This window comes from Wyeomyia smithii, chromosome 1 (assembly GCF_029784165.1).
Source record: "Wyeomyia smithii strain HCP4-BCI-WySm-NY-G18 chromosome 1, ASM2978416v1, whole genome shotgun sequence".
Lineage (NCBI taxonomy): Eukaryota > Metazoa > Arthropoda > Insecta > Diptera > Culicidae > Wyeomyia > Wyeomyia smithii.
The window spans coordinates 89,989,677-90,017,641 of NC_073694.1; the positions used below are offsets into that span (position 1 = coordinate 89,989,677).

General features: G+C 35.5%; 1 protein-coding gene across 1 annotated transcript; it reads right to left on the reverse strand.

Annotated features, from left to right (window-relative positions):
• Nucleotides 1–57: 57 nt before the first annotated feature.
• On the reverse strand, nucleotides 58–27,925 carry LOC129717686 (uncharacterized). The gene is made up of 2 exons (XM_055667780.1): nucleotides 26,830–27,925; nucleotides 58–165 (listed from the first exon to the last, which is right to left on the reverse strand). Exons 1-2 carry the CDS (start codon nucleotides 27,372–27,374, stop codon nucleotides 84–86), a joined length of 627 nt encoding a protein of 208 aa, XP_055523755.1. The 5' UTR covers nucleotides 27,375–27,925; the 3' UTR covers nucleotides 58–83.
• Nucleotides 27,926–27,965: the final 40 nt, after the last annotated feature.

Consider the following 27,965-nt stretch of genomic DNA (forward strand, 5'->3'; position numbering starts at 1 on the left):
TGAGAAAAGGTGGAGATTCATTTTCAAGCAAACAATCAATCCATGTGTTTTCATGATATACTAACCGAAGGAAGTTTATCAGTTTACAGTTGACAGTTGCGTAAACTAGCGTTGGCCATCTGCATCAGATTGTCGATGTTGTCATAGTTGAATCTTGATTCCAAACTAGATTTTTAAAGGAAAATTCATCAGTTTTGATTAAATACCAGCATTGGTAGTGAATTTAATAGTCCAACATGCATTTCAAAAGTGGCTAACCACTACGAGCCAATTACTTTGTTGATATCTAGGAATAGAGCAAAATTATTTGATAAATTGATGATATTTAATAAAATATCCAAGAAAATAAATGCGATGTGTTCCATCATAAAAATGGCAAACAAAATATGAATAAACCAAAGCCAGAAAATACCTTGAGTATATTACTTATTCTGTGGAGCAATAAATTTTGCAGTTCTACCGGAATTTATAATACAACATGCAGTTCAATGTGATAGTACATAGTTTGCCGGGACGTTCAATATAAGTCCACAGTTCGTATTGTTAAAACTGCCGTGAAATGCATATCAGTTCCATTTTTCATAATATTCATTGTGGAACTGGTATGCGATTACTTCCAAGATGGGACGAACTGACCTGATATTTTTGAAAATTTTTCAGAACAAACTACATTATTTTCCACATTTGTTTTGTAAGGCATTGCCGAATATAACCTCTGGTGATCATAACTCAAAATCGACGAAAATTCAGATGGGACTGATATGCGTTTCACGGCAGAAAAGTACTGATTTGAATTGAATCGTAACATTTAATGTTCGCGTTTTGTGCGGAAGTATAACGTTGAGTTCACTTAACTAATTGAAAGAGTTAACATCAACAAAAGTTAACAATAAATAGCACCAAGCATCGTGAAAATCTTGAATATAGCAACTCACCCTACTTCCAAACAAATAAAAAACCTCATTGCACGCGCTGAAATTGCAACGCTGTGCTCTAGCCAATTGCAAAACTTTTTTTATAGTTTTACGAAACATGATGCGTTTAACCTTTGACTGAATATGATAATAATATGTCTAAAGGCCAAAATGCAATATTATAAATTTTCAGTATTTATACCAAAAATTGTAATTTTTTTTTGAAAACTGAAATAAGATTGCTTATGTCCTAAAACGGAACACGTGATTGGAATGTGGTCGATATCTTGTAACGCTTTTGAGTTATTGATGAAAGCAACCCGCATAAAAACTCTGACTGTATACTAAGGGTCAGAATTCGACACTACGAAGCGCATGCGCAAATGTGTTGCTAAGGCAATTGAGCAAAATCATTTCAAATCACCTGGAAATACGCGGAAATTTAATCGACCATTTCTGATTTGAATGAAACTTTGCACACGTATTTGGCTTAGCAAACTGAGCATTTTTCACAGATGGAGAGATTTTTTACACCCATGAGTTACATTCTGAAAGGGCGTATGCCTTTTGGTATAGGTTTTATTCGAAGCATTGTAGCCCAGAAATTGTTGGTTGTATAGAAAAACTGTCTGAGAATGAGTTGTAGGGAATAAAAAATGCATCATACAAAAAATATACACTGTACAAAAAAAAAATTTTAACAAAAAAAATTTAAAATAAACATTAAATTTCAATTAAAAAAAAAGAGTTGAATGTTTTTTTATTTTTTTTAAGAAACTTGACGTTAATACGCAACTTTTAAAAAAAAGTCCAGAAAGGAGAAAGGAAAAAAAAAGTAAAAGCAAAGCAAAGCCTTGGCGCTACATTCCGATTTGGAACTTGACCTTCTGTTTACTATACACAGACTTCGCAGCCAACTGTTTGAGTGTACAGGACAATTGCGGGGCTAGCGCTACGATCCTACTGACACTAACAGTCTCTCCTGAGCCGAGACTCGAACCTACGACAACTGGCTTGTTAGGCCACCATCGTACCTCGAGACCAGCTGGGGAGGCTATAAAAAAAAATGTGTGGTAGATTAATTTTTTTATGAAAATTTTAATTCAAACATTTTTCAAAATATTTGTATTCTGATGATTTTAAAAGATGCAGAGAGTCATTTTGAATCAAAAAGCTCTTGGTAGTTAACATTCTAAAGGCATCGGTTTTCGAGTTATTTCTAATTTAAGCTCGAAAAATTATTATTATTTAGGAAAATACACATTTTTCCTAATTTTTCCGTGTTTCTCATCAAAAAAATACAATTCATTCTTTGACAACAAGACGATTAGGCGAACGGTTCTCAAGAAGAGTTAAAATTTTTCAAGTGTTATATATATATATATATATATATATATATATATATATATATATATATATATATATATATATATATATATATATATATATATATATATATATATATATATATATATATATATATATATATATATATATATATATATATATATATATATATATATATATATATATATATATATATATATATATATATATATATATATATATATATATATATATATATATATAAAAGAATCAAATATTTATTTTCGAGTTTTGTTATCTTAGAAACATATTTTTTTAAGACATAGATACTTTACAGAACTAGTTTCACCTTATGTTTATATACATCAAAAGTAAATGACTCGTCATCTTTTGAAAACAGTCTAGTTGCCCCATAAGACCCTATTGATTTTTTTTGCTATCGGACTTTTACTTGAAATCCAGCTATGAAAAGAAACTTATTCCGAAGACTCCTTAAACTCACTCACTTTTCTCAGAGATGGCTGAACAGATGCTCACAAAATTAGTGTCAAATGAAAGGTCTAGTTGCCTCATAACACTATAATAACTACAACTATTGAATGTCTCTGTAATCGGAATGTAACTTCGTCTGTAATGTATCAAAATTACGAAACTTCGTTATCTCAGAAACTACACAACCTACTTAAACAATATTGATATCATATGAACGGACTAGATAAGGGTTAACTGATGAATTATAATGATTGAACACGTGGTTCAAAAGTTGTGAAAAGAAAGTCATATTTGAAATAGAAAAAAAAGATCTTACTATAAATAATCGAAACTAAAACGATATTTAATCAAATGATATATAATCAAGTTCAACCTTAGGGCATCTTCAGCGGTGGTCCAAATCGTTGTTTTGTTCTATTTTTTTGGAACAAACTCAAATTCATTGCTGCACCGGTGGTGTAAATTTTGTTTTATACCAGATCTAAATTGAAAAAATTTGAAACTGGTATACGTTTTGATCTATTTGTGTCACTTTTTGGAACAAGAAATAGATCGTTCTAAAACCCTTTGTACGCTACTAATAGGTGGGTAAAATGTCATATTTTAATCGAATACCTCATTTTTAGCTATTTACATATAAGCATTTTGCCTGAGTTGGGGGATAAATAAAACAAAGATTTTTCATGATTATTCACAATTGATTTTTGTGGTTTTTCTGAAGAAGAAAATGAACATGTTTGTCGTTCTTGGCTTTAAGGAAACCGACTAGCAAAAGGGAGAATTCTGGATTCATAACCGTAGGTTTAACTACTTGGTTTGCAACCATCAGCCACCAGGAAGCCAAATATGTTGGCTATTCGTTAATCGCCCTAATTATAGCGGGACTAGAAAACGTTCAAAATACAGGCTTGTTTCAATATCCTCAACACCGAACACAAGTTTAGAGAACTGCAAGATTCTGAAAGATTGATGACACGAAAACGGAAGATGAACATCTACGCGATAAAACATTTTTCGCTATCCTCCGAAGCCCTATTTGTAGCAGAAAGTTTTAGATCCTACCAATCCATCCTGAAAAATGTCACTGACGCTAGGGTCAAACCGTCAAATCCATAAAGTCTTGTGGATTTAAAGTGTCTTGCCAAAGTAATCGTTAAATGTGCGTAAAACTTATCGAATTTCCGTTTGTTAAATATTAAATGCTTTTTATTATAACAAGTCTCATAAACTGATAGCATGGGGTATTAAATTGTTGACAGTGTGACAGATGTCAGCGGTTTAAAACAACAAGATATACAACACCGGTGCGGAGAACGAAAAGTTGGTCTATATTAGCTGGTTCTATTCAGATTTCGCTGGTGTAAATCTAGTATAAAGTTGTTTCAAAAATAGACCACCGCTGAAGATGCCCTTAATATGAGTACAATGACGTTTCAATTATACCACTATCAAAAATAAATCACGTCATGTATTTAGAACATATTTATTTCATGTTATTTGCATGTGTTGATGTATGTTCATATGTGTGTGAATGTTATGTTTTCAATTTTCGGTATAGTTTCACTGTTGACTACCAAATGTTTTTTAGTAAAAAGTAAAAAATAAATCTAGTATATATTATTTTTTTCTGAAAATTGAAGTGTTCGTGTAAATCTATTTTAACAAAAAATAAGTTCGAATTAGAAAGGCTGGGACTCACTGCTAGGTGGATTAATTTAGGTTTTTTATTGGGTGAAAACATCCTAGAAGTCCTCCATCCGGGTCACACGTCCTCTATTTCCAAACGTGTTAAACTCAAAGAAGCACGCTTCAGAATTTAATAACCCTAAAGTAAACATTAGATCAAGATATCGCCGAAACATACCATATGACGTTTTAAAACCAAGTAAATGCATCAGCTCCAGCACGCGAATAAAACCGACTAAATCATCGATAAGATCATGGGATAAGATTGTGACTAATTCGGAACCTAAACATGCAGCCTATTTTTAAAAGGGATCACGATCCCTGTACATGTTGTATTAGATGCTACACCTATGCATGCATAAATACATTTTGAACGCACATTTCCTGCTGCAGGCATAACAGTAGAAAACAAAAATTATGTTTTGAAATTAATTTCCTCTAATTGTTCCGCTCCCACAAACAAAAGGGTCGCTACCCGATTGCCAACATCCACAAATAAACATATAGCATAATGAAGCTCAGTTCACTGTTTCGCGAATTAAATTGTGGTTTATTTGTGAAACGGGAAGCAATTAGCATGATTTCTTTTTTTATCTTCTCATATAGCTTTTGGGCAGTATTGTTAATATTTTAAATATAACAGAGCTATTTATTTATCGATTTTCTTTTATAATTCCAATCAGTATAGCAACAGATAGCTCGCATTGAGCCTGCAAGAGATAAATAACCATTTTCTCTGAAAAATGATATCAATAAGTAATCGTTAATGTAGATTAGTGGTAATTCGACCTTTACTAATTCGAGAGAGCTACAGCTAACCTATAAGGAAAGCATAGCCTTGGTGCTATATTCCAGTTATGAACTCGACCTTCTGTTTTTTCGTGTTAGGTATTTTCGTCACTGCGATCACGGATATTTTTTGACATATTCTCCTTTTTAAGTTAGGAAGATCACTAAAAATTTGTCCACGTGGAATGTCGATGGCCCCTTACACCTCTGGCTAAAATACACAGAACAACAGCGAGGCTAGCGCTTTGATCTTACTGACACTAACAGTCTCTTCCGGACCGAGACTCGAACCTACCATAACTGGCTTTTTATACCATGATTGTACCTCGAGGCCAGCTGGGACAACCGGGAAAGACATTATAAATAGTTAAAATCTGAAGATTCATTGAAGTTAGATTAACATTCCTCAACCTAAAAATCAAACTTAAAATGCTTTCAAAGAAAAAAAATAAGATATGCAAACTTTGATTTGTTTCTTATAACTGCTTTGGTCTAAGATAATCTCTCATGAAAAGCAATAGCTAGCTTTTCTTATCGTAAATTAGTCCCAAGTACTTAACCTTGTCACACCAAATTAAAAAAAAAAAACATTTATCTTGACGACAACGTGATTATTATTGGGCTTGAGGAAAGAAGCCTCGTGCATCCTAGAGGTGAATCAGGAAGATCAGAAGTAGATATGTTGTGCTGGACTGGACCCAAGACTGAACCTTGAGGCACACCTGCTCTGAGGGGAAATCTATAAGATTTTGAATTCTGATAAACAGTCTGCATCAGTTAGATAATTTTCTAAAATTTTGATTAGAAAAATTGGAAAATTAAAAGTTTGCAATTTCGCAATCAAACCTTCATGCCAAACACTGTGGAATGCTTTTTCTATGTCTAAAAGAGCAGCTCCAGTGGGATAACCTTCAGATTTATTAGCTCGTATCATATTAGTAACTCTGAGCAATTGATGACTAGTGGAATGCCCATGGCGAAATCCAAACTTTTCATCTGCAAAAATTAAATTTTCATTGATGTGCGACATCATCCTGTTAAGAATAAATTTTTTAATTTTACCATAATTCAGAAAACATGCAATTTTGAAACAGCTATTGAAAATTTTTACCAAAAATTCCATTGTGTTCTCAGGGAGATATTTGCTTCCTTAGATTTTTGTATGACATGTTAGGTAATTGAAATTTTGACAGCTGAAAAGGAAACCCACACATATTAAGCGGGTAATACCTAACACTTCTAACCACTCCTCCCAGCATAAAATGGCTTCTTTCTACCATAGGATCCACCGTATGGAATCTTTGCCTCTCAGTAATGAAGATAAGAAAAACGAAATGGAATATATTTTTGATATTGGTGAGCAGAATGGATATAGTAGAAGAACCATACAAGCCATTTATGATAAAAAGAAACGAATCCAACATAGGAAATCTCACACAACACTCACACCGCTAACAGAAGATCGGAAGAGAGTATTGGTTGAATATGACGTCAATTTTACATGTCAACTTCGTAAAAATTTTGGAAAATTTGGTATCGATATTATCTACAGTAGTAGATATAATCAAATTGAAACAAGGTTGGGGTCTACTAAAGACACTATTGACAAATTGCAAATATATTAAATACCAATATAGTTCACTTTCGTGAAATTATGAAGACAAATTGAAAATGACAGAAGCGTTAGTCACCTTTTCGACCGCTAGGTGCGCCACTTCTGATTTTGTTCTACACGACATGCGAAATAGAGCAACTTTTGACAATAATGTTACCCTAATGGGTACACTGAAAAAAATTCACATTTTATTGTGAAGTGGACTCGGCCGAATATTTTATAATAATAAAGTTCGCCTATGCATAAGGCAATCCATGGGTGGTGTTCCACGGTTTGTACGTTTGTCGACCTCCGACAATATTTTGAGTTGTAAAATGGCGACTGCCGAAAATGACCAAATACCACCTAATATGGGTTTTTTTTAACTAGAATGACGCTCAGAGGCCAGAAATTGTCTCGAAATGCCAGTTTGAAATCCAAGATGGCGACTTCCGGTTTTTGAAAAATCAGACAAAATTTTGAATTGTAAGATGGCGACTTCCAGTGATTGGAAAAAAGAGGAAAATGACCAAATACCACCAATATGGATGTTTCTTTAACTAGAATGACGCTCAGAGGCCAGAAATTGTCTCTGAATACCATTTTGAAATCCAAGATGGCGACTTCCGGTTTCTGAGAAACAGCGAGATATGACCAAATACCATCCAATATGGGTATTTCCGAAATCGTGATGATGCACTGAAACCACAAATCGACCTCAGACAACAATTTGAGTAGTAAAATGGCGACTTTTGGTGACTGGAAAACTGCCGAAAATGACCCAAAAACAACCAAATATGGGTGTTTCTTTAACCAGAATGATGCTCAGAGGCCAGAAATTGTCTCCAAATGCCATTTTGAAATCCAATATGGCGACTTCCGGTTCCTAAACAACAGTGGCAAAAGACCAAATAACACTCATTATGGGTATTTCCGGAATTTTTATGATGCACTGAAGCTACGAATCGACCTCAGATAACATTATGAATTGTAAAATGACGACTTCCGGTAAATGGGAAACTGCTGAAAATAACCAAATAACACCCAATATGGGTATTTCTTCAACCGGCCGATTTCCATCCAATATGAGATGTTTCGATACCAGAATGATACACAGGAGCTAGAATCGACCACAGACAACATTTTGAATTCTAAGATGGTGACTTCCGGTTTCTGTAGAACAGCCGAAAATGACTAAATAACACCTATCATTGGTGTTTCTTAAACCAGAATGACGCTCAGGGGCCAGAAATTGTCTCCAAAAAAATAACCTAAAGGGACCAAATACCGCCCAATATGAGTGTTTCTTTAACCAGCATGATGCATGGAGCTATAATTTGACCTCAGACACCATTTTGAATTGTAAGATGGCAACCTCTGGGAAACAGCCGAATACTACTGCATATGAATATTTCCGTAATCGAAATAATGTATAGAAGCCAAGCATTGACCCTGGACACCATAATGAATTCGAAATTGACCACTTGCAGTTTCTGGAAAACAACGAAAATAACTGAATACCACCTAACATGAGTGTTTTCGTAATAGAGGTGATGTACTAAAGGCAAAAGTCGAGGATGTTGTCATTCCGATAAAACTAATAATTTCAAACGATATAAACAAATCGCAAGAAATCAATGAATTTGGAATGTTGAAAATTATTGAATTAAACACAAAAATAGGCGGGACGAAGTTTGCCGGGTCAGCTAGTAAATACATAAATATGCTGGTTAAAGCAAAGCTGCAAGTGATGAATATGAAGATTAGAACTCGAGAGCAAAAAATTCGGAGGGATAAAAAAACAGAAAATACTTTCAAAACGAAGAAAACTAAACATTAAATAATAGTTTTTGCATAACAGTTGTTATCACTAATTATGTTTGTTTTGTTGAATATCTTTTATATATAATATAATCAAGCTTTTAAACCAATTACAACATGATATGTATCCATACTTAAATTGTTAAATTGATAGAACATTCAAGTGTTATCTAAGCTAAAAGTTGCACAACAACCATATACGACTATTGACAACCATTGTGCGGTTTCTCCTTTTATCTTTTTCACGAGGTAATTGAAATATTCATTTAATTGTACACATCGTGGCCTGATTATTGAGCTTGAGCTTGACGGCCGCACATTTCGTAGTTGCTTCCCGTGATGGATCTGAGCTAGTGAAGTTACACAGGGAACCACGTATATAGCAACTTGGGATTAGTTTACCATTTACACGTCGTGGCCTGATTATTTGAATATTTCTTCTTCGTGCCTCGATAAGCTACATCTATTATATTATCAATATTCAACTCCCGGAACGGCGTTAGTTTTACATACAAAAAATATACGCACGAAATCTGCAACATATTTTTTCTGTGAAAGTATGAAATTGAGTCAACTAAATCTAAAATTGAGTAAATTCAGTTTCGTGTGTGAGAATGTCACACGCTCACAGAAATTCAACAACAATGCACAGTGATACAGTAAGGCAATGTAGGCGGACACGAGTTTTTCGATGCGATTTTGTGGTTTTAGAGTAAAATTTTTTTTTCTTATATTTAGTCTATTTTTTATGTGCAAATGAAAATTAGGGTGGTCCTGAAATCGACTAAATGAAAAAACTAACTTTTTATTTGCATAAATAAATGTATACATTCATCGGCACAGTTGTAGATCAACTAATTTTAAGCAACTTTCGGTATCTCTTTACAATATTTGTTCTATCAAATGATACCAAAAAATATTATTTATGTTTGCCCTAAACGGAGACATCAATATATCAAAAGGGCCTATTTTTAGACTAGAAATAGTGAAAACTCTTCATCTGTATAATATATCGACAATGTTTTTTCGTCAAAATTGGCGTATTTTTGATTAAAGTTACCGAAGAAAACTTTGTTTTTAAATTTGAATTGAAAAAATAGAGCGAAAAGACTGTTTTTGGAAACCAAATTTCATGTCTACAAAAAAGTTTTTTTACAAAGTTACTTAGAATTAGTTGGTCTACAAGTTTGCCAAAGAATGTTTTATTTCGTTGATTTTAGGACCACCCTAATTTTCATTCGCACATGAATAGAGGACTATTTATAAGAAACAACTTTTTACAAAAACTATGGCTTTAAACCGCAAACCAAAACCGCAACGAAAAGCCTATGTCCGCCTAAATTGCCTTACTGTACCACTGTGCAATGAGTTTAGTTACCTTTTTCACCACAAGAGGGGGTGTTGCCTGTCTGTCTTCACTGGAATATATGGGAAATTCGAGAGTGAACTATATTGTTATTTTAAGATATTTGCAAATTGCATAGGGCGGGTGTTTATAAAATTGCATGTCCACATTGTGATAAGGTTTACATTGGCCAAACTAAATGAAATTTGAACATCCGGTTTAAGGAACATGCTTCAGAACTTGTAAAGGCTAAAAAAGACTCAGAAAAAGGAATAACTCACCGTTTCAGATCCAAAATAGCCGAACATACATTTCATGAAGATCACGCTATGACTACCGACAACATTAGTCTAGTTCGATTAGTAACATCCCCTTGGAAATTAGATGTCGCAGAAAAATTTAGAAATTTTCAAACAAAACCCAGCTACCCTCCTTAAGGGTAATCATTTCTCTTGGCTTTTTAAATTTCTACCTAAAACTCCCCGACAAGACATGGATCACCAGGCCGCACATTTCTCTACCTAACTCAAGTTGTTTACGTTCTCCGAGTTAAAATTTGCCCCATTCGTTTACCTACTTAGGTATAAAAATTTAGGGGCTTCGCTATTTTCTCCACAGTCCAAATAAGCACTGACGAAGGCACTAAGTAAGTGTTGAAATACGTATATGCAAGTGATAAGTGAAAAGTGATAGAATTAAATAGAGAAAGTGGATAAAAAGTGTAATGTGTAGTGAAAATATTCTATCAAGACGCTCGAACAGAAGTGAATAAAGCTGAAAAGGGCCCATGTTACTGGCCCCCAGGCCCCCACAAATCTTAATCCGGCCCTGCTTTTGTATGTATCTATCTAAACATATAAAAATGCAGCTCTGTCTGGCTGATTCATATAGGCTTGGAAACTACTGAACCGATCGGCGTGAAATTTTGTATATAGGGGTTCTAGGGGCCGAGAAAGGTGACTAAGATAGTTTGAGACCCCTCCCTAATCTGGAAGGGAGGGGTACCATACAAATGAAACACTAATTCATGCACATCCAGAAAACTAGCCGAACGAATGGAACCAAATTTGGAATGTGGATGTTTCAAGGAGCGAAAAATATCTCCATATTGGTTCGACACATTTCCCTTTTCGCACAGCTCAGGAACCAATCAAGCAAATACAACCAAATTTGACAGGTGAATGTTTTTAGGTGTAACAAACATGTCCATAATGGTTCGACATCCTTTCTTTTTCTGGCATGTCTCCAAATACAAAACCATTTTGAAATCCAAGATGGCGACTTCCGGTTTCTAAAAACAGCGGCAAATGACCAAATATCACCCAACATGAGTATTTCCGGAATTGTTATGAATGCCACAAATCGACCTGAGACAACATATTGAATTGTAAGATGGCGACTTCCGGTTTTTGGAAAACAGCCGAAAATGACCAAATACCACCCAATATGAGTGTTTCTTCAACCATAATGACGCTCAGAGGCCAGAAATTTCTCACCAAATGCCATTTTGAAATTCAAGATGGCGACTTCCGGTTTCTGAAAAACAGCGGCAAATGACCAAATACCACCCAATATGGGTATTTCCGGAATTGTTATGATGCACTGAAACCACAAATCTAACTCAGACAACATTTTAAATTGTAAGATGGCGACTTCTGGTGTCTGGAGAACAGCCGAGAATGAGCAAATACCACCCAATATGAGTGTTTATTTAACCAGAATGACGTTCAGAGGCCAGAAATTGTCACCAAATGCCATTTTGAAATTCAAGATGGCGACTTCCGGTTTCTGAAAAACAGCGGCAAATGACCAAATACCAACCAATAAGGGTATTTCCGGAATTGTGATGATGCACTGAAACCACAAATCTAACTCAGACAACATTTTAAATTGTAAGATGGCGACTTCTGGTGTCTGTAAAACAGCCGAGAATGGGCAAATACCACCCAATATGAGTGTTTTTTTTTAACCATAATGACGCTCAGAGGCCAAAAGTTGTCTCCAAACGCCATTTTAAAATCCAATATGGCAATTTCCGATTTCTGAAAAACAGTGGCAAATGACCAAAAACAACCCAATATGAGTGTTTCTTGAACGAGAATGACGCTCAGAGATAAGAAATCGTCTTCTAATGCCATTTTGAAATCCAAGATGGCGACTTCCGGTTTCTGAAAAACAGCCGAAAATGACCAAATACTTCCCAATATGGGTATTTTCAATCTCCCAGCTGGTCTCGAGGTACGATGCTGGTCTAACAAGCCAGTCGTCGTATGTTCGAATTCCGGCTCGGGAGAGACTGTTAGTGTCAGTAGGATCGTAGCGCTAGCCTCGCAATTGTCCTGTACACTTAACAGTCGGCTGCGAAGTCTGTGTGTAGTAAACAGAAGGTCGAATTCCGATACGGAATGTAGCACCAAGGCTTTGCTATGCTTTGCTGTGGGTTTTTTAAGAATTGTTATGATGCACTGAAGCCACAAATCGATCTCGGACAACATTTTGAATTGTAAGATGGCAACTTCCGGTGTCTGGTAAACAGTCGAAAATGACCAAATACCACCCAATATGAGTGTTTATTTAACCAGAATGACGCTTGGAGGCCAGAAATTGCCTCCAAATGCCATTTTGAAATTCAAGATGGCAACTTCCGGTTTCTGAAAAACAGCGGCAAATGACCAAAAACCACCCAATATGGGTATTTCCGGAATTTTTATGATGTACTGAAACCATAAATCGACCTCAGACAATATTGCGAATTGTAAGATGGTGAACTCCGGTGACTGGAAAACAGCCGAAAAGACCAAATAACACCAAATTATGGGTGTTTCTTGAACCAGAATGACGCTCAGGGGCCAAAAATTGTCTCCGAATGTCATTTTCAAATCCAGGATGGCGACTTCCGGTTTATGAAAAATAGCCTAAGCGGCCATCCTTATACCACTTGGACAGCTTTGGGGGGTGGAGAGGGTTTCTGTGTGATGTTTACGATCCATACAACATTTTTAGAATTTATATGGGCAGTTGTCCACAGGGTGGGGGAGGGTTAAAACCGTTGAAAAACTGTCCACGTGGTATGTGTATGGCCCCTAAAGTGACCAAATACCACCCATTATGAATGTTTCTTTAACCAGCATGATGCAAGGAGCTAAAAATTGACCTCAGACACTATTTTAAATCGTAAGATGGCAACTTCTGGGAAACAGCCGAATACTACTACATATGGATATTTCCGTAATCGAAATAATGTATAGAAGCCAAGCATTGATTCTGGACATAATTTTTAATTCAAAGATGACCACTTTCGGTTTCTGGAAAACAACGAAAATAACTGAATACCACCCAATATGAGTATTTCCAGAATAGAGGGGATGTACTAACGGCTAAAATCGAGGATGTTGTCATTCCGATAAAACCAATCATTTTAAACGATATAAACTAATCGTAAGAAATCAATGGATTTGGAATGTTTAAAATTATTAAAACACAAAAAAAAGGCGGGACGAAGTTTGCCGGGTCAGCTAGTAATAGATAATAAAACGGAAATATGGAAATATGACTAAATAGTGATCTAATCTATCTACATTTTTAGTCTTCCAGTTGACATAGAAGAACGAACTAATACATTTCGTCTTAGGGAACGTTCGTAAATTACGTAACGCCCTCAGGGGAGGCGGTATTTAGCGAAGCGTTACACTGCACCATGCAAAATTGAGTTACATGAGGATGGGGGAACTGAAAATCGCCAAATTCCACGTAATGTAATATACGAATATACACAGTGAGATAAAATCGACTACGAGCGATAATAATTCAACTATCAAAAATGTCTAAAGGCTGCGCTAACGTTATTTTGCCAGTATGCTTCGCGCCCTCAACTGTATCTTGATATTAGTGTGTTTGTTTTAGGTACGATCGACAAATATTCCAATTTATGTTATGATGGTTGGGTGCTTCCAAATCTGGATCGTGTCGTTTTGCGGTATCGTGTTATTTATTCGTGTCAATACGTGAATAGTTAAACAGAAATTGTACAACTTGCTTTAAAGTAGACTGATGCCAACTGTTTTATTTTTCCAGGATAGATAGGATGTTTTGTGCAAAAAAATTGGTTATGAAATTATAATGCAAAACTGAAAGCATTAAAATAAATTAGCAACGATAAAACCTCTTCATACATATTTAATAACATGACTAAATACTTCCTCGTGTTCCCTTCGGTCAAGTCAACTAAAAAGTAACGAAAATAAATTAGGGGTGGCTTTTCCTTGACAGATTTCTTTCTTGAGACAAGACAAACAAATATGAAGATAAAGGCGACATTGAACGACGCAGAAACATGATACCGCTATTTTTTGTTTGTACCTTTGTTGGCGAAGACGTTGGTTTTGAGGTAAAATGGTGATTAAAAATTAGCGTGTTTTACACAACTTCCGACAATTGACTATCGTTTTTTGTTCATTACTTGGATTTACAGGTGGGGTACACGGACTTTCCCCCTCAATTCTCATCATGTAAAACTAGAGAATCCAGAACATCTGCTCTCGAGAACACCCCGCACCACATTTATCTTTTCGCTGTTTATTTAAATAAATTACACCCAATTAGCTCCTAGAACTCTCTATTTGTCGTCGCATTTTGCTTTGCTTTGTTCCACCTTAGCGATTATCCCACTGTACTCAAGCGCAATCCAGCTTTTTGCAATATAATGTAAGGGCTCTTCGGAAGCACAAACAAACACGGTCGGATTATTACGCCTGTTGTACTGTTAGACCCCCTACCGATTGAAATAGGCAATATTATTTTATATTATAATAGAAACTTGCCGCTCATGCTTCTAAATCAGTTTGCAGTACAGATTCCTTAAACCATCAATGCAAAGTTTTAAATCGCCTCTACGGCCACGATTGTCCGAATGAAGCACACGTTGAAGCATGCTAGGCCTGTCAAAACCTTCGAAATTTTAAATTGTTGATATGCCTGCTTGGTAAAATCGCGGTGTACCCAACTAAAACAAACATGCAAAATTTTAAATATAATCATTCCAAACATTGTAATTAACAAAATAAATAAATTCCAATTCTTGATTTGTTCATAACTGTGAAAAATAACATGTCGATACATACCCGAAAAAAAATAACATCAAAAAAACCTTAAAAGCTTCTGTAATTGTACATGGTTTTACCATAATTTAACTATGTTTTTCATTGCAAATACATCATTTTTACATTAAATATCATTGTCCAGAACAATGAAAAACATTGTTTTTGCCATTTTCACCATGAAAAAGGAGGGTTGTTATGTATCTTAACAGCATTTTTCCAGGCACTTTTCTAATACATTTAGAAGTCACTGACAATGTTTTTCACGGTCAAATTATTGTCGGTGGTAGATTCAACAACAAAAACATTGTTAAAACATAGTAATAACAGAAAACGTTCGCAAGCTTACAGTAAAAATACCATGTTTTTTATGGTTACAATAAAAAATATTGTCCACTCACTGTTCTCACCACAAAATACATCGTAAATTTTTTTTCGGGTTAACCAGCATCAAAAACATCATCATGAAAACATCATATTCCGTGAAAGAATTGCCAGAATGCATGTTAACATATACACAATGTCCAATATTACGTTTGCAAAACACGTATAGATGTGAATTGAAATGTTTTATGATTCTTTCTGCTGCTCTACTCTGCCACTAAGATTAATATATATTAGGGCAAAGTGGGGCTAGGATCGAATTTTCAAGATTTCAATCCGTAGAAAAACAAGCAATCCTATTTCTAGCTTTCAAGCCACTGATGTGAAGTCAGTGAAAGAAAAAAATATTCGCAATCGTTACAGGAACTTTGACAGTAGTTTGCTTACCTCTTTTTGAACCGATCATGCTTGTAGGTTGAAAATTTCTACATCGAAGTTTACTCGTACTTCAATTTGGTGATTTAGCCAATATATATGTAAGTTTATATGAGTAATACAATATTTTTCTTGCAGGAGCTCATGACAGCTGCTACCATTAATTAAATATATTGTGCTAAAATACAACTTACTGTCTTATGATTTTAGTTTCTTGTTACGCTAGATTTGCCTAGTTTGTTGAATAGATGTTTAAGTCTGATTTTACTTATGGGGGTTATACAATCGTGCTAAAAATATTCAAAACTCAAAACCAAAGAAAAATAAAAGTAATAGATAACAGAAACTCCATGAAAACTTGTCAGCTTATTCACAAGCAGAAAAATCTATATTTCATTCTCTTTTTAATATTGAAGTTTTATGAATGGCAACTGATTTGCATTAATCATAATTTTTTCAACATACTTCATTAAGAGGAAACTTAAATTTAGCATTACATTGTAAGTTAAACTCATCCGACGGCATTTGAGATACATATGTATATGCGATGCCGCTTTGTTCTACAGAATATATACCAATAGCAACCGTTAGAAGGCAGAAACTACCCATTCCGAATAAAAACCTACTAATGACTGCTGCTACAATCATGAACGTACCCTATTACCCCTCACCAATATGCGATTGCACCGATGGAATCAGAGTTAGCCAAATATATATACCAGCTCAAATGGGAGTGACACGAGAGTAATAGGAGAGCATTTTCTACCGTGCGTATAATTTTCATTTCAGTTACCGTATAACAACGATCCGGCATGTATTTGATGAAGTATTACTGATGAGTAAATAAATTTCAACTGCCAAAAGAGGAGCCATTTTGTCAGACGTCCGATGTTGTGAATGAGGATTAAATTTCGATCAATTTAAACACACAGACAACGCTGTACCGGAATTCGATCAGCAGCCTTAAAATGTGCTTGTAGAGATTGTTAATAAAATAAATCCAGAAGTGAGATTTAAATATTTGTTTTGAAGATGCAATTCAAAGCCCTTCAACCGAATTCAAAAGTGTATGAGACTATCATCGGAATATACAACACAACACAATACCCCTGTGGACATTCGAGCATATGCCTAACAAGTGAAACAGTTTAAATTTCATGTTTCATTCATACTTTTGAGATTTACTTCCCATTAACTAAAAGCTGGTGCATTTCTATGAAAAAATGTAGATATTTTTGCACTACATTTCATATTGCTATTAAATTTTACCATATTTTCTAAGTAAAACTTTCGACCATCCGACTAAATCGAGAGGTAAAAACATCTAACTCAAAATTTGAGAAACTTGACATTAGAATGAACAAATTAGAGTGATGAGATGAATGTAAAAGTGATTACCCTATTTTGATTGGAGCTGAAAATTGAAGGATTGCGCGCCAAATCGACTGAGGGGCAGGGGCATATAAAGGGTGATTTTATTTGCTATTTGGTTTTTCGTGTATTCAGATTTGACAGTTCACGCGGGAATTCTGACAGCTGTCAAAGTCTAATGTACACAGTTTGGTTTGCCATTTCACCATGAACAGACTTACGCCTAAACAACGGTTACAAATAATCGAATTTTATTACCAAAATTCGTCCTCCATGAAAAATGTTTTTCGCGCATTACGACCATTTTATGGTCGTCATAATCGACCTACTGAGCAAGCTATTCAAGCTATTGTGACGAAATTTCAAACCAGTTTTACTCTGTTGGACATAAACCCACCAACACGTATACATAGAGTGCGTACAAAGTAAAATATTGCTGCCGTATCAGCCAGTGTAGTGGAAGACCGTGAAATGTCAATTCGACGCCGTTCGCAGCAATTAGGCTTGTGTTATTCGACTACATGGAAGATTTTACAAAAGGATCTTGGTGTAAAGCCTTACAAAATACAGCTCGTACAAGAATTGAAGCCGAACGACTTGCCGCAGCGTCGAATTTTTCGTGAATGGGCCTTAGAACAATTTTTTTACCAAAAAATTGTGTTCAGTGACGAAGCTCATTTCTGGTGAATGGGCCTTAGAACAATTTTTTTACCAAAAAATTGTGTTCAGTGACGAAGCTCATTTCTGGTTAAATGGGTATGTGATTAAGTAAAATTGCCGCATTTGGATCGAAGAGCAACCAGAGGCAATACAAGAATCGCCAATGCATGAAGAAAAATGCACGGTTTGGTGCGGTTTACACGCTGGAGGCATCATTGGTCCGTACTTCTTCAAATATGATCAAAATCGCAACCTTACGGTCAATGGCGCGGAATTGCGGAATGAGTTCGGTGAGCAATTCATCTTACGAAATGGACCGATGAATTGGCCGCCTAGATCATGCGATTTAACACCGCTAGATTATTTTTTGTGGGGCTACGTTGAGTCTCTCGCCTATGCGGATAAGCCAACAACAATTCTAGCCTTGGAAGACAACATTACACGCGTTATTCGCGAGATACCAGCCGAAAAGCTCGAAAAAATACCACAAAATTGGACTTTTCTTATGGACCATTTAAAACGTAGCCGTGGCCATTTAAAACGTAGCCGTGGCCAACTGGGAATGAAATTATCTTTAAAAAGTAAATGGCATTAACCAATTTATCGGCTCAAATGAAGATTTCATACAGTTTTGTAATTTTTATGCGTTTTTTTAAAGAAAAACCAAATCCTTAAAAAAAAAATATATATATATATATATATATATATATATATATATATATATATATATATATATATATATATATATATATATATATATATATATATATATATATATATATATATATATATATATATATATATTATAAATTACATTATAAATTAATTATTACATTATTATTATAAATTATATATATATATATATATATATATATATATATATATATATATATATATATATATATATATATATATATATATATATATATATATATATATATATATATATATATATATATATATATATATATTATAAATTACGAAACATCATTTACTTAATGGCACATGTACCACTTTTGCTCTCAACGGCTTATATAATCGAGTCTATATATAGTTGGGTCCGACCTATATATGAGTACAGTGACGTTTCGATTATACCACGATCAGAAAAAAATCACGTCATGTATTTGAAACAATTTCATTTCATGTTATTTTCATGTGTATGTGTTAAGGAATGTTCATATGTGTGTGAATGTTATGTTTTATATGTTCATCATGCCCTTATAAAAATATAAATATATAAATATATAAAAATTAAATAATTAAAAATTACGAAACAACATTTACTTAATGGCACATGTACCACTTTTGCTCTCAACGGCTTATATAATCGAGTCTATATATAGTTGGGTCCGACCTATATATGAGTACAGTGACGTTTCGTTTATACCACAATCAGAAAAAAATCACGTCATACATTTGAAACATTTCTATTTCATGTTATTTTCATGTGTATGTGTTAAGATATGTTCATATGTGTGTGAATGTTATGTTTTATATGTTCGGTATAGTTGTGCTGTTTGCTACCAAAAATTTGTAATTTAGAGTGGAAAATAAACCCAGCAGAAATTATAAAGGGGTATTTTTTTTTAATAATTGATGTGTTCATGTGAATCTATTTAAAAAAATAATAAGTTCGAATGAAAAAGGCTGGATCTCACCGCTAGGTGGATTAATTGGGGTTTTTTAAATTTATCTGTACTAACATTTTAGAAGGTCTGAACTTATTTTTATAAATTTGTATAACTGAATAACTACAAGATATAGTAAATATATTTTCCAGGGGATAGCTTCTAGTGAGTTGTTTCATTGACTTTCATTTAAAAATATTGAAAAAAGTGAATTTGGGAGCCTAACTGAAAAAGTATATTTTGAAAACAAAAATAATGTGTCACATTTCTAAGGTACATCGCAGAGTGGCTCTGACAGTTTTTCTTCCGGTTCAAGGTGATGCAGTAAACTGATATTGTCGTGCCATCTGTTGAACATTCAACAGAACGAAATAGATGAACGGGTTTCTTTATATAAGATTACGATTTAAAAAATAACGAAAGTCATTCATTAGCAAACGGTTAAACAATCTTACTATTTATCAAAAAGAGAAGCCTAACAGAATTTGGAATAGTTTTGTACTTATGATTATTATGGTATATCAATTTGTTATTTATTATCTATTATTTCTATATTGACATTCTTTCGGGCAAACTTCACCGACAAGGATTTTCTCCAATTTTAAACAATTTTTTACACAATTTGTTGTCCGAAAAGCACATGCATTTTACGCACGGCGATTTAGCAACTTTTCGCATTAGCTACATGGGTCTTCCCCAGGGCTCATGTTTAAGCCCCCTTCTTTACAACTTTTATGTAAATGACATCGACGAATGTCTGGCAAATTCATACACGATAAGACAACTTGCAGACGACAGTGTAATCTCTGTTACAGGAGCCAAAGCAGCCGATTTGCAAGGACCATTGCAAGATACCTTGGACAATTTGTCTGCTTGGGCTTAACAGCTAGGTATCGAATTCTCTCCGGAGAAGACTGAGATAGTAGTTTTTTCTAGGAAGCTTGAACCTGCTCAGCTTCTAACACAATTAATGGGTAAAACGATTTCTCAGGTTTTGGTACACAAATATCTTGGTATCTGGTTCGACTCTAAAGGCACCTGGGGTTGTCACGTGAGGTATCTGATGAAAAAATGTCAACAAAGAGTGAATTTTCTTCGTACAATAACCGGACAATGGTGGGGAGCCCATCTAGGAGACCTTATAAGGCTTTACCAAACAACGATATTGTCTGTTATTGAATATGGGTGTTTCTGCTTCCGCTCCGCAGCAAACACACATCTGATCAAACTGGAGCGAATACAATATCGTTGTTTGCGTATCGCCTTAGGTTGCATGCAGTCGACCCATACGATGAGTTTGGAGTTCTTAGCTGGAGTACTACCATTGAAAAACCGCTTCTGGAGCCTGTCTTCTCGTATTCTTATCAAATGTGAGGTCTTGAACCGTCCCGTGATTGAAAATTTTGAAAGGTTAATCGAACTTAATTCTCAAACCCGTTTTATGACATTGTATTTCAATCACATGTCCCAAAATATTAACCCTTCTTCGAATATTCCAAATCGTGTCAACTTATCAAATACTTCTGATTCTACTGTGTTTTTCGATACAACCATGATAGAAGAAACTCGTGGAATCCCGGATCATTTACGCGTGCAGCAGATCCCTAAAATTTTTTCCAATAAATATCGAAACATCAACTGCGACAATATGTACTACACTGACGGATCACTTCTTGATGGGTCCACTGGCTTCGGTATCTTCAATAACAATTTAACCGTCTCCCATAAGCTCGATAATCCTGCTTCTGTTTACGTCGCAGAATTAGCTGCAATTCAGTACACCCTAGGGATTATCGAAAAAATGCCCACGGACCATTATTTCATCTTTACGGACAGTCTCAGTTCCATTGAGGCTCTCCAATCGATGAAAGATGTTAAGCACTCTCCGTATTTTCTGGGGAACATCACATCACATTCCAGTCTCAGTTCCATTGAGGCTCTCCAATCGATGAAAGATGTTAAGCACTCTCCGTATTTTCTGGGGAAAATACGAGAACATCTGAGTGCTTTATCCGAAAAATCTACTCAGATTACCTAAGCGTGGGTCCCTTCTCACTGCTCGATACCGGGTAATGAGAAAACGGACTCTTTGGCTAAGGTGGGCGCAACAAACGGTGATATTTATGAAAGACCAATTGCCTTTAATGAATATTTCGCATTTTTACGTCAGAATACGATCATCAGTTGGCAAAATTCTTGGACCAAGGGGGAACTGGGAAGGTGGTTACATTCCATAATCCCCAAGGTATCGACGAACCCGTGGTTCAAGGGGTTTGATGTAGGTCGGGATTTCATTTGCGTGATGTCCCGGCTTATGTCCAATCACTATAGATTTGACGCGCCTCTCCGTCGTGTTGGGCTCGGGGAAAGTGGTATCTGTGCCTGTGGTGAAGGTTATCACGACATAGAGCACGTTGTTTGGTCATGCCCTGTACACCGCGATGCCAGGTCTAGATTAATAGCTTCCCTGCAGGCCGAAGGTAAGCAGCCGGCTGTTCCCGTTCGTGATGTCTTGGCGAGCCGTGACCTATCCTACATGTCCCTTATATACGTTTTCCTGAAATCCATCCACGCCCCAGTTTAGTCCTATCCCCTTCCGCCTACATCCAACCAAACGACAAGAACACGTTAAGACCCCGGATCCGGAAACAGCAATCAGACCCGCACGATACTCTCAAGGCCCGATGGAAACAACCCAATATGCCAGTCCGTAATATCTTGGCCCAGCAGCGGAACAAATTTAATATGCTGCTTACCTATGGCAATGAAAACCATCCTGTGCTTTTAATGCAAAATATTCTAGCTTTAAGTTAGATTTAGTTTCAGCTCGTAGTCGGCAGCGAGGATAAAAAATTTGCTTTTAGTTATTAGGATACTTTAGAAAGTAAGCTACCAGATATAATTGGCGCCGTTAAACATTGAATTGTATTTTTTGCCGTATCAAATAAACTATAGATGAAGAAAAAAATAGGGTCTTATTGGAACACTAGACCTTCCATTTGACACTGATTTTATGAAAATCGGTCCAGCCATCTCTGAGAAACATGTGTGAGATTAAACAGCCTTCAGAACACGTTTCTATTCATAACTTTTGAACCACAAATTCAATCTTTATAAGATTCAAAAGTTAAGGGTATTTCAGGTTGCCCGATCAAAAAGCAAGCAAAGCCTAGGTGCTACATTCCGAATCGGAACTTGACCTCCTGTTTATTTATACACAGACTTCGCAGCCGACAGGTTAGTGTACAGGACAATTGTGGGGCTAGCGCTACGATCCTACTGACACTAACAGTCTCTCCCGAGCCGAGACTCGAACCTACGACGACTGGCTTGTTAGGCCAGCATCGTACCTGGAGACTAGCTAGGAGAGCAGGTAGCCTGTTTAATGATGTTGTAATGATTATGATAATGATGTTTCGTGATTTTTACATTTTGATACATAACCTCTAAAAATCCGATTGCAATGAAATTTAATAGGGTCTTATGGGGCAACTAGACCTTTCATTTGAGAATAATTTCATGAAAATCAGTCCAGCCATTTCTGAGGAAAGTGAGTGAGAATAAAAATCTGCTCATACACACACATACACACATACATACACATACACACACATACACACACATATGCACACATATACACACATACATACACATACACACATACACACACATATACACACATACACACACACATACACACACATATACACACATATACACACATATACACACATACACACACATACACACACATACAAAAAATGCTCAGCTCGTCGAGCTGAGTCGAATGATATATGCCATTCGGCCCTTTGGAGCACTTTTATGACTTCGGTTTTGCAAGTGATTGCTATACCTTTCTAGGAGAAAGGCAAAAACTGTTTTTTTCTGCGCCAAATTTTCCAAATTGTTCCCTATCAAAAATGAGATTCAATCAAAAGTTCAATCTACAGCAAGAAAATTTGAACAGACCATTTCAATCTGAAACTTTCTTTTAGTGTTATTTTTTCGCGAGCGCCAATATCACAACTACATCCATAAGAGTTTACCTTCGATTCTCTTGGAATGACACACATTAACACACCATTTGAATCGAACCAGCGCGCATGGGAGATTAAGCAGGAAAAAAAATAATCCACAAGTTTTAGTGTACTTATCCGGATCAGAGATACAAGATTTGCGTTGCAAAATCCAGATTTTCAGAGTTCGTGTGCAAATTTTATTGACCTGCAGATGAGTGTAGTTTTTTCCTAGTTTCTGTAGATTATTACCAGCGTAGCCTAATATTTGCGCAGTCTTTCTCAAATTGTGTGCAAATTTTTGCCTGTGGATCGCTTTTTTTTTAAATTGCGGTAAGTTTTTGTTTTCAGATATCAAGAAAAAATTTCCGGATTTCGAGCAGTTGCAGATATCTTTCGAAAACATCTGGCACCTCTGGTCCAAATCATTCGACAGTTAGTTCTGGCTGTAAACAGTGAGCAAGAACCGTATTAATTATTACATTTATTCAAAATAAGCGATCGCCACAAAACCCCGCGTATATCAAAGTGGAGCTCCAAAAAGAAGATTACATGAAGAAAAATGTTTTTAATTCGTACGATGAAAAAACGGTTTTGTTTTATTTTGGGGCCCCACTGTAAACTGGGCCCCGGGCCCCCACAATCGTAAATCCGGCTCTGCATATTACAATGTCAAAAATTTCACAGGTTTCACTATTAAACTTCATTTGTTTGCATTTATTTTTTTATTTCCTATAATTTATTTTATTTTATTTATAGGGCCTTTAAGCAGTGTGGATCTTCGTGGTCAGAAGCAACTCTATCAGCAATAACGGAAGCGAAAAACTTTGAGAACAGCTCTCATGACTCAGGTTCCGATGTTGACTCATCACTATCGAAATGTACATTCGCGGGTACAGAAGAGCATTTTCTTTTGGAGTTGACGAAGTTCCAGAAGCTTCTCGGGTTTCTTCGAAGGTTTGTCTGCACCCGTAACATTTATGACTTATACACTGTATAAGGGGAAACTCAGTCAATTATAGAAATCAGTATACACTGCGAGGGAAGCTCAGTCAATCTTTTTTGATATTGATACAGAGAATATAACAAAATGGTTGGTGTCCATTCACGTTATCTGTGCTAGGAATGCTCGCATGTGATTGGTTCATTGTTCGCGTAAATTTATCTATGAAACTTTTTATCAGTTTTTGCCGCATAGCAATGAAATGATAATGATAACTAGCGTATTACAAAATTGTCCAATATTTTATCTATCCAACAATATATTGGCTATTGTTATCCATCATGAGGTTATGCTGCTATTATCGTTTGAAATCTGACGGAACATTTGCTAGTTTCATTTCCAATTTTACAGAATGCATTTCAGTGTAGAAAACAAAGACGTAGTCCCTCGTCAACATAACTCCAGGCTTTCCTCTTGTCTCTCAAGCAAGAAGATATATAATTCCTCAAGTAGTTCCTGGTACGTTTCAACAACAGAATGCATTTATTATATATAAAATTTGAATTAATTAATTTATTTGAAAGAACGCTTACAGGCAATTAGTTTTCGGTATTACTACGCTTAGTATTTTTTAAACAACTTTATTCAACTTAATATAACTCAAATTATATTTTTGTGATAAACAAATAATTGTGTCCACCGATTATTGATTGGTAAAGGCGGTATGTCATAGCCCATTTATAAAGATTCAAATTATTTTTCCGTCTGAGAAGTCGTGAGTTCGAATTGTATTATTTATGACTTTTTTTTTTTTTCAAAGATAATTTATTTCAACATTATTTCATTCACTATATATGTGAATATGCTCTGCGATATTATTTTATACCAAGAATATGTGAACGGAATGAGTTCAAAATCTAGTCAATATTACTAGGCTTGAGACTACTGTTGCATGAACACTGACCAAGTTCTGCAGTCGTCATATGTTCTAAATTAACCCTCTAGTGCTCAAGTTATTTTAAAATGGACTTCGGTGGGCACTAGAGGGTTAATCAATCAGCCAATCATGATTCTCATCTGTTTACCTTAGTATTCTTAAAGAATACAAACCTTTCAAACTAGAAAGCTTAAAATGTGATAAAACATCCGGGCATCAACACTCAAAAATTCAATAATCTCAATCTTCTAGCGCAGAGAACTGATTCATTCTACTGATTCAAATGCCCACTATGGGATTCACCCGACAATTGATCGAAGTTTTACGTTCAAAAGTGAACTACTTTTAACATTACCCATTTGAAATCACCACTCACTACTTTTAGAATTTTCAAAAACGGCTATGTAACAAGTTAGAAATTCCATTTTTACATGCTCAAACAAAATTTCAGCCAAATCGGTTTATTAGATGCTATGAAAAACTTACCGCCAGTTAGGTACTAATTTAGAGATTATCCACGTTCCAAGCTGCAAAATGCGTAATACTCACTATATTAGCATCCACGACATGCAAAACACATCGTCAAATATACCTCAATGAATTGACAAAATACCCGAAACGTTCACTATACGTTAAACGTCCGGAAAAAATCACGAAAATTCATTATTTTTCGACCTTCCAGAGTAGGGCCCCGCATAAGGTAACGTTTCTAGTTATCAAAGCTCGTGAACGTATGGACGATATTAGCTTTTAGGATGAGTCGTAAATGGAAATGATGTTAGTTCGAAATTACATTGTATGTACACCGAAAACGATAGAAACAAAACGATTTCTCCCGTTAAGGGCTATAATTTAGTCAACTTTCATAAATACCTATCATATGTTTAAAGATAGGATTCAATCAATCCTAGCCGACGCTGACAAATTTTCGGAGGCAAATCTTCGGAATGACAATGCGGGTTAATATCCCTAGGAGAGTTGTCTCCCTAGTCGTCAGTGATTGACCCAAAATGAAATGGAAATACGCCAACGGAAAAAGTATGATGAGATAGTATCTACAAAGTAATTTAAAATATAGAATGTAATCTGGCTGATTCAAAAAACTACGTTGTATATCACAATGCGATTTTACTTAATACTCAATTATTTTCGATGTTTCATACAAAGGCGTTTTTTTTTTTCAGATTCTTCAATGGAATATTTATTTTCTACAAAATAATACTACAGGCAAAATGACCCAAAATTTTGGTTTTACAAAAATGACAAAAAATCTGTCAACGACTGTGGGCTGTTTATCTTACATAACTTCAACATGTGATATATTTCATGTTTTTTTAATATACAGAATAAAAAGATTGCTGAGTAGTGAAAGCGTTATGATAAGTAAAATTTTAAAATTTCTTGCATAATACATAATACAAACTCATAAATAATAAATTCATTTCGCACCTGGTAAGCATGGCTGTATCCTGCGGACTAGTAGTACCATTCAATGCGAGATTTCCATTTGATGAAACGACCGCAGCAGCTGCAGCCGCCGCGGCCGTAAGTGGTAGTGATGGAATAGGCGTTATCACGCCAATATGTCTTTTCGAAGTAGGTTCATGCCGGTTTAAAATACTGGAGATCGAAAAACTAGTATATCCCGAAGTTGAAGTTTTTACTCCAGTTGATTGCTGGTGAGAATCTGATGGTGGGGGTGTCTTTGGAGGACTAAGCTGAGATTCTGGACTATGGGAATAACTCGTATTGTTATTGCTTAGGCCACTTGCAATGGAATGATAACTATGCTGATTAGTAACGTTATGTGGCAAATGACTAACCAGCGATTGATGATTTAGATGACTGTTATGGAAAAGTGAACTGTCCAGCGAAGATATCTGCTCATCATCAGTGTGCTGCCCATTAGGACTTTCGGAACCTACTGGTCCGTGAGGACTAGGTTCCGGACTAGATACTACGTTTACGTCAATATCCACTTCAGGTGACGACATACTCTCTCACATATGAGAATAATTAGCAAAAATATATCACGTGGCTGCCTCTACTATTATGCTTCTTGATTATAGAGCATAATCAGACTTCATTATTTTTATTTATGAACTTTGAACACAATCACACGAAGTAATGGTTGAATATTCAAAAATCAATATTTGTTTTTGATTACACTACACACAAGTTTAAAAGCTTCTGCTGAACTAATTCCATTTGAACGGCACACTGTGAATGATACCGTAGTCGATCACTTATCCACTTAACACTTCTCCCTTCCTTTTCATCGGCAGGAAATGGATTACTAGTGCTACAGTTTCATGCAGGAAACACGTTGTTTACTCGTCGGCAGCGTTCAAATTACAAAATGAGTTTAACACACAACAAAATTATTAAACCCCATTTAACTAACAACTTGAGAATAGCTTGCTTGTTTTGTTATGGATTTGATTGCCTCTGTGCTTTTTGCAAACGAACGTGCATACACAAACATATGTTCCAAACAGTAGCAGGAGCAACACTCAAACAAGACCATGCGACAGGACTAAACAACCCTCTCTAGCGCAAGCAAGAACGAGACAGGGCAGAAGGTG

Coding starts and splice junctions, on each gene's coding strand:
- LOC129717686 (XM_055667780.1), bottom strand. CDS start 27,374: ATGTCGTCACCTGAAGTGGATATTGACGTAAACGTAGTATCTAGTCCG. Junction 166..26,829: donor GATACAGCCATGCTTACCAG/GTGCGAAATGAA, acceptor TTAAAAATCTAG/TTTGGAATCAAGATTCAACT.